This window comes from Anoplopoma fimbria, chromosome 1 (genome assembly GCF_027596085.1).
Source record: "Anoplopoma fimbria isolate UVic2021 breed Golden Eagle Sablefish chromosome 1, Afim_UVic_2022, whole genome shotgun sequence".
NCBI classification, from domain to species: Eukaryota; Metazoa; Chordata; class Actinopteri; order Perciformes; family Anoplopomatidae; genus Anoplopoma; species Anoplopoma fimbria.
In genome coordinates, this window is record NC_072449.1 from 1,955,291 (window position 1) to 1,969,672 (window position 14,382).

The window sequence follows — 14,382 nt, forward strand, 5'->3', positions numbered from 1 at the left end:
TATGGTATATATAACACATATATCAGATCCTATATTACCTAGTATTTATATATAACACATAGATCAGATCCTATATTACCTAGTATTTATGGATATATAACACATATATCAGATTCTTTAGTATTTATGGTATATATTGTATATATTTACACATAGATCAGATCCTTTATTATCTAGTATTTATGTATATATAACACATATCAGATCCTATATTACTAGTATTTATGTATTTAAGTATATATTACACATATATCAGATCCTATATTACTAGTATCTAGTATTTATGGTATATATAACACATATATCAGATCCTCTAATATTTATGGTATATATAACACTTATATCAGATCCTCTAGTATTTATGGTATATATAACACATATATCAGATCCTCTAGTATTTATGTATATATAACACATATATCAGATCCTCTAATATTTATGGTATATATATATATCAGACTAGTATATATCAGATCCTCTAGTATTTATGGTATATATAACACATATATCAGATCCTCTAGTATTTATGGTATATATAACACATATATCAGATCCTCTAGTATTTATGTATATATAACACATATATCAGATCCTCTAGTATTTATGTATATATAACACATATATCAGATCCTCTAGTATTTATGTATATATAACACATATATCAGATCCTCTAGTATTTATGGTATATATAACACATATATCAGATCCTCTAGTATTTATGGTATATATATAACACATATATCAGATCCTCTAGTATTTATGGTATATATAACACATATATCAGATCCTCTAGTATTTATGGTATATATAACACATATATCAGATCCTCTAGTATTTATGGTATATATAACACATATATCAGATCCTCTAGTATTTATGGTATATATAACACATATATCAGATCCTCTAATATTTATGGTATATATAACACTTATATCAGATCCTCTAGTATTTATGGTATATATAACACATATATCAGATCCTCTAGTATTTATGGTATATATAACACATATATCAGATCCTCTAGTATTTATGGTATATATAACACATATATCAGATCCTCTAGTATTTATGGTATATATAACACATATATCAGATCCTCTAGTATTTATGGTATATATAACACATATATCAGATCCTCTAGTATTTATGGTATATATAACACATATATCAGATCCTCTAGTATTTATGGTATATATAACACATATATCAGATCCTCTAGTATTTATGGTATATATAACACATATATCAGATCCTCTAGTATTTATGTATATATAACACATATATCAGATCCTCTAGTATTTATGTATATATAACACATATATCAGATCCTCTAGTATTTATGTATATATAACACATATATCAGATCCTCTAATATTTATGTATATATAACACATATATCAGATCCTCTAATATTTATGTATATATAACACATATATCAGATCCTCTAGTATTTATGGTATATATAACACATATATCAGATCCTCTAGTATTTATGGTATATATAACACATATATCAGATCCTCTAGTATTTATGTATATATAACACATATATCAGATCCTCTAGTATTTATGGTATATATTACACATATATCAGATCCTCTAGTATTTATGTATATATAACACATATATCAGATCCTCTAGTATTTATGGTATATATAACACATATATCAGATCCTCTAGTATTTATGGTATATATAACACATATATCAGATCCTCTAGTATTTATGGTATATATTACACATATATCAGATCCTCTAGTATTTATGGTATATATAACACATATATCAGATCCTCTAGTATTTATGTATATATAACACATATATCAGATCCTCTAGTATTTATGGTATATATCACACATATATCAGATCCTCTAATATTTATGGTATATATAACACATATATCAGATCCTCTAGTATTTATGGTATATATTGTATATTTACACATAGATCAGATTCTTTATTATCTAGTATTTATGTATTTATGTATATATAACACATATATCAGATCCTCTAGTATTTATGTATATATAACACATATATCAGATCCTCTAGTATTTATGGTATATATTGTATATTTACACATAGATCAGATCCTCTATTACTTTATGTATTTATGTATATATAACACATATATCAGATCCTCTAGTATTTATGTATTTAAGTATATATAACACATAGATCAGATCCTGTATTACTAGTATTTAGTATTTATGTATATAATACACATATATCAGATCCTCTAGTATTTATGGTATATATTACACATATATCAGCTCCTGTATTACTAGTATCTATCTATGTATTTATGTATATATATATATTTATATCCCTCGTACCTTGGCTTGGTTTATGAGCAGCCCCATGAACGTGGACACCAGCACTGACCCGGACACGGAGCCTTTCCTCCGCATCTCCTGCTTCAGGAACGGAAACGCAGCCGCCGGCGGCTCCTCCGGGACGGTCACCGTGTAGGACTGCCTCATGCTGGGCATGCCGGAGGAGGAGGAGGAGGAGGAGAGGAGGAGGAGGAGGAGGAGAGGAGGAGAGGAGGGAGGAGGGAGGGAGGAGGAGGAGGAGGAGGGAGGAGGGGAGGAGGAGGAGGAGGGAGGGGAGGAGGAGGAGGAGGAGGAGGGGAGGGAGGAGGAGGAGGAGGAGGGAGGAGAGGGGAGAGGAGGGGAGGAGGAGGGGAGGAGGGAGGAGGAGGGGAGGGAGGAGGAGGAGAGGAGGAGAGAGGAGGAGGAGGGGAGGAGGGAGGAGGGAGGAGGAGGAGGAGGAGGGAGGAGGAGGAGGAGGAGGAGGAGGGGAGAGGAGGAGGAGGAGGAGAGGGAGGAGGAGGGAGGAGGAGGAGGAGGAGGAGAGGAGGGAGAGGGGAGGAGGAGGAGGAGGAGGAGAGGAGGAGGAGAGGAGGAGGAGGAGGGAGGAGGAGAGGAGAGGAGGAGGAGGAGGAGGAGGGAGGGAGGAGGAGGAGGGAGGAGGAGGAGGAGAGGAGGAGAGGAGGAGGAGGAGGAGGGAGGAGGAGGAGGAGGAGGTTGCAGGAGGAGGAGGAGGAGGGTTGGAGGAGGAGGAGGAGGGAGGAGGAGGAGAGGAGGAGGAGGAGGAGGAGGAGGAGGAGAGGAGGAGGCTGCAGGAGGAGAGGCAGCAGCAGGAGGAGGCAGGAGGAGCTGCAGGAGGAGGAGGAGGAGGAGGAGGAGGAGGAGGCTGCAGGAGCTCCTCTCTCCCTTCAGTCGGAGGCCGGGCAGGTAACCAGGTAACTGCAGGTAACCAGGTAACCTGTCTGACAGGTGAACGTTTCCCCCGCGTGTCTCTGAGAGCGGAATGAGCGCGCGTCGCTCTCCGGTTCTGTTTCACCGGAACGAAGCTCCGCCCCCTCTGACGTCAGCCTCCACACGTCATCACCGCCTCCGGTCTACGTCACAGACCTCCTCCTCCTCCTCCACGCAGACTGGCAATAATAATAATAATAATAATAATAATAATAATAATAATAATAATAATAATAATAATAATAATAATAATAATACCCGAGGAGACGACTGCTCCTGTTTTATATTGTTGGTGCTATTTTTATTGATACTAGATTATTTTATTTTATTTATTTATATTATTGGTATTATTTTAATTTATACTAGATTATTTTATTTTATTTATTTTAAATTTTACAAGATTATTTTATTTTATCTATATTATTTTTATTTTTACTAGATTATTTTATTTATTTTTAATTTTACAAGATTATTTAATTTAATTTATTTATATTATTGGTATTATTTGAATTTTTACTAGATTATTTTATTTTAAATTTTACAAGATTATTTTATTTATTTATATTATTTTTATTTTTACTAGATTATTTTATTTAATTTATTTATATTATTGGTATTATTTTTATCTTTACTAGATTTTATTTATTTTTAATTTTACAAGATTATTCTATTTTATTTATTCATATTATTGGTATTATTTTATCTTTACTAGATTTATTTATTTTATTTTTAATTTTACAAGATTATTTTATTTATTTATATTATTGGTATTATTTCTATTCATACTAGATTATTTTGTTTATTTTATTTTATTTATATTATCTTTAGCTATACTAGATTATTTTATTTTATTTATTTATATTATTGGTATTATTTGAATTTTTACTATATTATTTATTTTATGTATTTATATTATTGGTATTATTCTTTTATTTTTACTAGATTTATTTATTTTATTTTTAATTTTACAAGATTATTTAATTTTATTTATTTATATTATTGGTATTATTTGAATTTTTACTAGATTATTTATTTTATTTATTTATATTATTGGTATTATTTTTTTATTTTTACTAGATTTATTTATTGAATGAATTATCATAAATATCAATAGTACTTTCTTTTTCAATGTCTTAAACATAGACTGTATATAAGAAGTGGACATAGTCGTCATGGAGTAAAAAAACCAACTCATCTCTTCCTCTAAAAACATCTTGTTGTCTGCTGATTTTGAAAACATAAAGTTGATGCATCAGTGTTTTTTTTAACTCTGTGACCATTATCAGATGATTGAATCTGACTGAGCCAGAAGCATGAAGCAGGGTGTTGCTGTCACGCCTTCATTTTGGTGAATGAGGGTTTTATATCTCAACATTTGGGACAGTCCGAAATAGAACTGTTGAGCAAATACTAGGTGGAGCGCGTTACAGAGCTGCTGGTGGTTCCACGAGGCCGATGACTCCAAGAACCGCGTGTTTCTCTTTCCATTCTTTAACTGAAGATTCCTAACCTATGGAGCTGATTGATGACAAAGACAACAGAATGTTCTGTGCTTCACCTCCCACTCACAGGCGGTCCAGTTCAGGGTCAACAAAATACCAAACAGGCCTAATGATGAATAAGCAGTGTGTCAGGCCTGCGTTCTTTTCATGAAAGTCAGCCCTTTTTTTACCTAAAGACATCAATCTAGAAGATCATCTAAATAAATATCTGTAAAGTCACCGTCTATCGCTGTAGGAGGTAACACACTAGAGAGGAGAAGTCCTGACCTTTGGGTGGACCACCATGGGATACTATTTCAGAATAAAATATGAATGGAAGTCAACAGCAAGAGTCAAATAATTATATTACCCCGTTTGAATTGTGCCACGAATTACACATATGATGTTTGTCAATTTAAAAGATACTATCGCAAGACCAGAAATTTGCATTCTGTAATAAAACCGTTGAAGTATAAAGCTTTGTTTTTACTCGCTCATATTCATGGACTACTTTATTGTCTTCATACAAACCCTGTAAATAAAGAAGTCAAGAATGAAATGCATTATAAAGAAACAAAAGGTTGAATATCCTGTAAACTTTATTACGCTGCAAAATATTTACTCAAATGTAGATTATTAAGACCTCCTGTTTCTAAAAGCTTTTAAAACGAATTGGCCTCATTTGTTTAGTGTTTTAATTAATAAACCTCCGTAAAGTATCCTTTAATTTGACAATCATCATATGTGTAATTCATTGCACAACCAAGCTCAAACAGGATTTCACAATAAATTACTTTCCCAGGTGACTACTATACATGTTTTTTCCAAAATAAGGTCGACTTTTTGGAATTCCCCTCTCTATTGTAATGAGCTAATGAAAGTATTGCAGTATTTATATATTTGCAGTATTATGAACTGGGTGTGTGTGGCGACATTTGTGGATAAAAAATGCTGCGTTACAATTTTTCTCCATTGTACAAGAACTATTCTGACAAAAAAGCATTTTAGTATTGTATTGTCAGATGCAGCCAAAGACTCCAGACTGATAAACTCTGAGCACAGATCTTTTGTTTTCACTCATATATAAATCCTAAAGCATCCAGGGCTGAAATCTTCAGGATTACCACTTTAAAACTCCCAGCTACTGATCATATCACGGCAACATGAATCCCTGTACCCGTCTACAGAGGACGGACTGAAACCCACAGAGGGTTTACAGAGTAGAGAAGTGAAAAGAAGTGCAACATGTCCCCGGCAGTAATCTGGTGACCCGAGCTCAAGAGTGTGTACACAACAAATAACCAGCGAGCACATTCCATCGCCGGGCAGAATGTGTGTGTGAGTGTTTAAATCCTTGAGGTGGAAAACTACAACGAGAGAGACAAAGAGTCAATGTTTGTGTTGTGATATCTGATGTTAAGCAGTCTGGTGAAGGAATGGGACAAGAGCAGAGGACGGTTATCTGCTCTATTCCCGGAGACAGATGAGGACCATTAGACGGACTACCTGTTCACTCAGGTGGTTACCTTCAAACCGAACATATTCCTTTGGAGGGCGATTAAACACATCTAATTGTTAAAGTCAGACCTGAGGCCGGACTCTACACGGCGTTCTTTAACCTGCTAACACTAATGACATTAGCCTACGTCATCCGTAGTATGTGGGGAGGGTTCAGAGAGGATGTGGGAGAGTTCAGGAACAGAATGAAGTCTTCTGTACAGAATCTGTAAATCTGGATATCAGACACGAATCTGGAGTCGGCTGCAGAACCAATAAACTGGATTAAAAAACGCTCCTTTAGCAAAGAGCGTCGGGAAAAACAGCTGATGAGGCTGTACAGCTGGCGGTAAATCGTTAGGATTTTGTCGATACTAGCACTCTTATCAATACTGCTTATCAATTTGGTTCCATATTGATACTCTTATTGGTACTTTTTAATTATTCTGTGAGAAAAATACAAATCGAAATTGCTCTATTATTCTACAAATAGTCTTTCTTGAGCAGCGAAACAAGAAGTTCCCAAATCTTTAAACTCATTCTCAGCTGATCAATAATCTCAGTGATTATCTCTTATTGATGACCCTGTTCTTCTGATCAGACTAACGTTACCTGCAGTGGACGAGGATGGACGGCTGATCTCCAATCAGTAGAACACTGATCATTTCTGCAGACTGATGTTCTGCTTGTTGTCCAGATGTTGAGATAAACTGCTGCTGTTTCCTCCTTAACTTGTGAGGGCTTCATTGAGTTTGAGACAACGAGAGTTCTCAGAGTCTACTGGAGGAACGTGTAGAACCTCTTTGTGTGTGTGTGTGTGTGTGTGTGTGTGTGTGTGTGTGTGTGTGTGTGTGTGTGTGTGTGTGTGTGTGTGTGTGTGTTCTCTCTGTTATGATGTGTGTCTCACGCTGTATAATAGTCTATGAACTTGTTTTTGTCAAAACAGTTGAAAACACACATGCCGTCCTCTTTGGTTACCTTTTTTTAGTTTTACGTCTCAGGCTTCCACTTGTAACCCCGTGTTTTTAACGTCACAACGCTATGAATTGTGGGTAATTCCCTCAGGCAAAGACTTACTAAAAGTGTTCATAAAGGACTCAAATATGTGTAATATGATAAAGGTGCCACACACTGACCCACAAACCCCTCAAGCCAACTCATAACAGCAGCTTACAGAGTGAGCCACTACAGTCCTGCCCTCCTCTGCCAAAGAACAAAGTAAAGCTGCATGTTGTGTCCTCTGGTTTCTGAGAGACAAGCAGCCGCTGGACAAAACCAGTATTAAAGAGGGTTGGACTGAGTTTGGGGCCAAAACTGAATCAGGAGGTGTGTGTAGAAGAATGGATACTGTTCTGTGCATGTAACTCTGTGTTTCATCTTGTTTTATTTATTTATGTGTGTGATTTTATACTGAAAGTAGAACAAAAATCTCAGCAGAGTGTAGAGTTGTGAAATGGTACAAAGAAACCTGTCCCACAACTACTGCAAAGTTTTGTTAATAAATGTAAACCATCTGCCAAATACCTAAACTGAGAATGTGTTTACAACCCGTGTGACCTTCTGACTGCTGGTGTTTCTTGCACTGTTGGACATATTTTTTTATCTATTCTGAGATCTCAACAATTAGTTTGTTGAGAACAATGGTGTCACAAATGATTAAAAGAATAGCCAAAGTTTCTATAAACTGTAGTTTTCTTTTCAGCTTGGTTGGTAAAGCGTAGTTTTGAATTGTAGGCGACCAAACTCTGACATTATCATTGTTAGCTAACAGAATCAAAAGATAACCCACAAGTTAAATGAAAGGTCGGCGCTTTGTTATCTGCCTTTGTAAAGAGTTTTGTCAGAGGTTAGTACCTGTGAGCTGCTCGTACAAGAGCAGCAGCTTTACCTCATTTATAAAACAGATCTGACGAATCTTAAGAAATGCATGAGAGGCTTTAAAGTGGAGATGAATGAAGACTGCGTTCAAGCTTACTACAGCCTGCACAAACACTGTAAATCTAAATCTGATGCTCAGTGAAGCCACATAAATATGTTGTGTTTTTCCTGAACGTGTCCTGGTCTGATTTGAATATCGTGCATGAGAAGCAGGAGAAAAACAACAACAGTAGTCATGATTACCAGCTTGGCTTCATCATAAACACGGCACCATGAGGCACCAGCAGCTGCTATATCTGGTGTTTTGTGTTAAAAGCTTCTCAGCGTTTATGTGGTTTTGCAAAATGGCTATTTTCAACAACGAGAAGAGAACTAGTGTTCAAATTGAACTGTGATTCTTGAGGACCATCATTGTGGCCTTCACTGAATACCAGTAAACTTAAAAAATACAACAACGAAATGAGGTCACGTTGTACGTTTTAGATCGGGACAGAGTAGAGAAGAATGTTTGGCAATTCAACCTACAATCAAACTAAAGCTGTTGAATGAAACTGTGGAAGGACAACGAGGTGACTGTTGTCATAGAGAACCAGGCAGCAACTGGTAAGTGATGATCAGACTGAGGAAGATGAAAGTATTTCAGTTTAGGGTCGAGAGACAATATTTGTTGAACTGATTGTAGTAGATGCTCTGCTTAACGATTAGTCATTTTCAGCTGTTATATTTTAACATTACATTACATTACATTACATTACAGTCATTTAGCAGACGCTTTTCTCCAAAGCGACTTACAGTCAGTAGTATGTTACATATCATTCACCCATTCACACACTGATGACAGGCTACCATCAAGGTGCCACCATCAGACTCTAACTAACATTCATCATCCAGTCCACACCGATGGCAAGCCTTCAGGAGCAACTTGGGGTTAAGTGTCTTGCCCAACATCTGTGACACATTATTATAACCCGTCAGAAGGACCCTCACTGGTTTCTGCAGACTGGACTCTAACATCTTTAAGGGTGATTAAATGTACCTGTGGTTCATTATCAGTCCAGCTGGTGACTCCTCCATCCCTAGCATAACGGAGAGGTGTTGATTAGTTGATACAAAAGTATCAGCTATTCTCCTCTTCACGCTATTCTCTCATGAAGAGGCTCCTTGTTTACGTGAACGCCATCGACTACTGAGGAGGCATCAGGGACTCAAAGGGTTGTTCCATTTCATAAAGAGTTAAAGCACTAACCCCTGTGGCTGTGTTCCAAGGGGAAAGACGGAAACAAGGGGTCAAAATAAGGAATGGGACTGGCCCCATAGAGTCAACAGCAAGAGACAAATAATTGATTGATTTTCTGTTTGAATTGTGCCATGAATTACATATGATGTTTGTCAATTTAAAAGATAATTTTACACGTCAAGAATGTTTAATTTTGTAGTTGAACTGTTGAAGTATAAGACTGTGAAAATATGTAGTTAGCAAGACAACACACCCAAAAGTGTCTTCAGGTGAGGCCTCTCTCTGAAGCTATGATATCTGTGTGTTCAGTACCAGGATAAAAACACATCAGGTAAGATAACGTTAAAGTTAGCTAGCTAGCAGGACAAGCTAACAGCCGTGTTGGTGACGTACATTGTAGAACTACAAGAGATGTAGTTCACAGAGCGGTTTCTCACTAAACTAAATGACACTACAACAAACTCAGACTTAGAAAATGATCTTTAACTTGACAAACATCATATGTGTAAATCATGGCACCATTCAACCTGGATCACTTGACTACTGCACACATTGTTTTCTGGAATAAGGAGACACCAGAAGAGGCAGGACTTCACCTCTGTTTCCAGACATATTGAAGAGCACTTTCCACTAATTCATCCTTCCGACCACCCACTCCTCCTCCTCCTCCTCCTCCTCCTCCCGTCATGTAAGCGCTTATCGGGAATAATCCGAAGGGGAAGTGGGTCAGTTGTGCTTTCTGACCTGCAGTAGAGGAAGCTCGGGTCATTCATACTGAGCCTGGAGATAATGCTGACCCGGATCATATGAGAGGTGTAAGCTAGCTGACTGATGGGTGAGGTATCCATGCTGGTTTGTCACAAAACCACAGAGCTGCTAACTGGAATACTGACCTCCAGTTAGAATAAGATGAGGTTTCTTATCAAGATTCTAGAGAAAAATAAGACAACTAGTATGAGTTTACAACCAAGGAATGAGTAAAACGTCTGTGACATTCTTGTAAACAAACCAAAGGTCAAGTGCATTGAAATTCATTTGCACAACAGTGCCCCCATTTGGTAAAAGCCAGAACTCTCAGAAGCCTCAAAGCATTGTTGGGCTTCTCCATGTGTGTGAAACTAAAGAACTGAAGAAGCACCTGGACATGAACCTTCTCTGGAGCGCTGAACCTCCAGTAAAAGCAGCAAGCTTCACACCAGCATGCGTAAGAGCAGAGGACTTTCTCTTACCGTGGAGTCCCTGGTGGGCGAGTCCGACAGCCCGTTACTGCTCGGCTGCCACGACGAAGAGCTCGACGCTCTGCTGCTGCTGCTGCTGCTGAAGGCCTCCTGGGTGGAGCTCCGCGATAGGCCCTCCTGAGTGGAGCTCCGAGACAGGCCTGAGTAGCCCGTACGGGAGCCGGTGCTGTAGGAGTTGGCCACATCGGTGGCCCGACTGCGATAGCTCCGCAGGGCACTGGTGGAAGAGGACGGGGTGGAGGAAGAGGAGGCATCACTGAGGCCCAGGGAGGCCAGGTCCCTGCTCAGGTCACTCTGGGACACGGATTTCCGTCGGTTGAGCCCGATGCTGGAGGCCACCGATGAGGAGGAGAGGTAGCTGGACTGGGCCGAGGAGGAAGAGGAGTAGGAGCTGTAGCCGGTGTAGGCCGACCCCCCGCTCAGCCCCGACCCTCCATAGCTCCTGACGGGGGTTCTGCTGAGGCTCTCGCTCCGCCGGCTGCTGCTGAGGCTGCTGCTTCCGAGGATGTCGGTTCTCGGGACGGTTCGACCCCGGTCTCGGTCCAGGTCTGAGGAGGTGCTGTAGTTGCGACTGCGGGCGGCGGAGCTGCTCAGATAGCTGGAGGAGGAGTAACCTGAGGAAGAGGTGGAGGAGGTGGGGGACTTGTAGGAGGACAGCCTGTCCCGCTCGCTGTAGGAGCTAAGGCCCGGGGTCAGGGAGGAGCTGTAGGAGCCGTAGTGTCCGCTGTAGGAGGGGCCGGCGTAGCGCTTGGCGGTGGAGGAGACGCGGGACATGCTGCTGCTGGTTTCTCAGCCACGGGGAGGGAGCGCCTCTGGAAGACTGCATCGACTGCAGCCACAGCAAAGACACACGGGCATTAGCTCATTAGATCAATACGTACACTACAGCAAACAGCATCCATCTCCGCTTCACTAAGCACTAATCTGCTTTTAAAGACACAGAATGAGTCAGGAACATGCATCTCTGATTAAAACACTTTTACCTTTCTGGCATAATATCATGAAAACTGAGAATCTAAAGTGATCCTAAGTGTAACACTTTACCAAACACTGATTGTCCTGTTATTTAAAAGATTATATCAGCATTGTATCACTCTTTAACCCATTTAATACAAGTCTCATTTCCTTTACATTACTGGAACCCATTTTCAAAGATTATTTCAGCCATTAGCTTCAGTGCTTTACGTTCTCAAAATCAATTTACAAATTCCACAATGTAGAAACTGAAAACTGTCAGAATTGATGTTATTTCAGAGTGGTACATAACGCAGTAGTAAGTGCAAATTGATCTGGAATATCTTCACTCTATTAACCTACAAAGATAATGGATTTTAGAGCCACCATTGATGGGATTTGAGCACTTGACCTGTAGTAGTTCATGCTTCACTCTGCAGGCTTCCTGTGCCTGACAGACGTTGATGGTCCCATTACAAAATCATTTTGTCCCATGTGGTACTGTGTAACAATTCCATTAAAACAATGTTTTTCTCATTATTATCATCATCTCAAGATCCGGCAAAAAAATGAACCCCAGTTACACATAAATTGAGACTTTCTACCAGGAAGAGTAGAAGCAGGTATGAAGATGAGATTTGTTCAGTGATTTAACCTCTCTTAAGGGGACAATACTGATGAAACCTCGTCAACTTATTTTGGATCCATATCTTGGATTTTCCACAACCTAAGGGGCCTTAATGATGAATTATAACCTATGCTGTTGTACTGGTTCATTTAACTGGACAATGGACACTATGATGGGGGTTTCATCAGGTCATTCTGCTTTTTTGTTTTTACACTTCTATGTTATGTATGTTAAGGCCCCTCCAGAGCCACGGCAGACATTATTTAATGGTTTTCACAGCCTGAGAATGATTTACTGTACCTATAAGGAAAGGTCAAGATAGGTGTAAATATAAACAAAGATAAACAATAGCCTATTAAGTATTCAGTGTGTAAGAGGTGATACTGACACCGGTGAAAAATATAATATCATTAAAAGTAAGAAACATTTAGTAAGATAAGTAAATTACAACAACGTAAGAACAAAAACAACAGTAAAACTAAAGGTTATAGGAACTAACACTAGTGCCTAATAGAAATTAAAATAATGATAATTAAAAGCAATAAAAGGTATATTACACATGATATCTTGATACTATAAAATCTACTATATGGGTTGATCGTAACCACATTTATTCCTCCAGAGTGGAAAAACATCTAATGACTGTGTGAATATCTGGTGACATAAACCTTCCTCACATTAATATTGTCCGTGCTGCCGATATCTAAAGGATATGACAGTGAACAGCTGGTTTCACATGGCTACTACACCATGAACAACTCTGAGGATCATCACAAACAATCCAGTAGTGACAGATCTGCTCTGACACAATTTATCACCAGCTAGCAGGCTCGCTGATCATCTATTCCGGCTGTGATCTAACGCTGAAGGAAGTCACAGCATCTTCTTAAATCCAGGAGGTAAATATAACCACGGAACAGAATCTCTCCCGACTATTTTTGACATCTCAGATTCAGATCCCGACCTCTCCTCCGTCTCTCCCGTTGGGCATAACGTGAGAGTCCGGCGTGTTTGTGGATGAGGCCGGCCGGCGAGCACAGTGTGTTCCTGTGGCGACAGAGTCCGAGAGAAAGAGAGAGGGAGGCTCTTGTTCATCTGAATAAATAAAAGTATCTGGTGTTGCTGATCCGTGTTGAGTTCAAGCAAAAGAGGCTCCTATTTCTTTAATCTCTCTCCTCTCTCTTCTTCCTCCCTGTCTTTCCTTCTGAATGCACCTTCTACTCCTCTGCCTCCTCCTTCTGGGTTTCTATCGCTTTCACCCTCTGCATATCTCTGCCTCTCTGTGAACACAGGTTTTTATCAATAATTCAGCTTTATGGATCTGGAGTAGGCAGATAGGCAGCGTGCTGGAGAAAAGCCAACACACACTGCTAGCCAAAAAAACAACAACACAGTGGCTATTTGGTGGAGTGTTGCTTAAGCTTCCAGGCGAACAGCACCAAGAAGTCGGCCTCGCTTTAACTCAGCCAGCTGAAGGCGGCCTGATGTGTGAGGTCTGTTTATATAATCTTCCTGCAGCGTTGGAGGGTTATTTTGGTTCTCTAATGCAGAGGGGAACATTAAAACCAGTCACAACCTCTGGTCTTGCAGAGTAAAGTCAAATCTTCATATGTTAAAGCTGCATTCTCTCTCCTGTCCACCAGGGGGCGACTCCTCTGGTTGTATAGAAGTCTATGAGAAAATGACTCTACTTCTCTCTTGATTTATTCCCTCAGTAAACATTGTAAACATGAGTTTATGGTCTCAATCTCTAGTTTCAAGTCTTCTTCAATACAGCATGATGTTCATTTAGTAAATGATGCTCCATTTAGAGTCAAACAGACCATAAAGCAGGGTATGTACTCCTCCTCAGTCCATATATGGTCACTTCCATTCATTGTCTTCCTCCCCCAAAAAACATGGCGACTGCTGTATTCCAAGATGGCGACGGCAAAAAAGTGACTATGACCACGTCCACTTGTTATACAGTCTGAGAAATGTTCTAGTAATTTGCTACCTGAAATCAGATTAACACCACATCCTCATCATCACACCAGCTCAAACCTTCACGATGTGACTCCTCACACAGTATAAGTAAACACAAGGATGATAAAATATGTCAAAACAAATAAAGTGAGAACCCTGGATGATCCGTAGCACCGTGAGTCAGTTAGATCCACTGTAACTCTTACATAACACCCAATAACAAAAGCAGGCTCTTCTCA

General features: G+C 39.2%; 1 protein-coding gene across 3 annotated transcripts in view; it reads right to left on the reverse strand.

Annotated features, from left to right (window-relative positions):
* Window positions 1-14,382, reverse strand: part of usp2a (ubiquitin specific peptidase 2a) — a 43,263-nt gene that overhangs the window by 19,760 nt on the left and 9,121 nt on the right. The window contains exon 3 of one of the 3 annotated variants that reach the window (XM_054598215.1): window positions 10,588-11,425. In XM_054598215.1, the coding sequence (XP_054454190.1) occupies window positions 10,588-11,370 (783 nt within the window). In that variant the 5' untranslated portion in view covers window positions 11,371-11,425. Of the gene's footprint in view, window positions 1-2,338; window positions 2,510-10,587; window positions 11,426-14,382 lie in introns of those variants that run through there. The other 2 variants (XM_054598229.1, XM_054598222.1) reach the window with 2 other exon arrangements.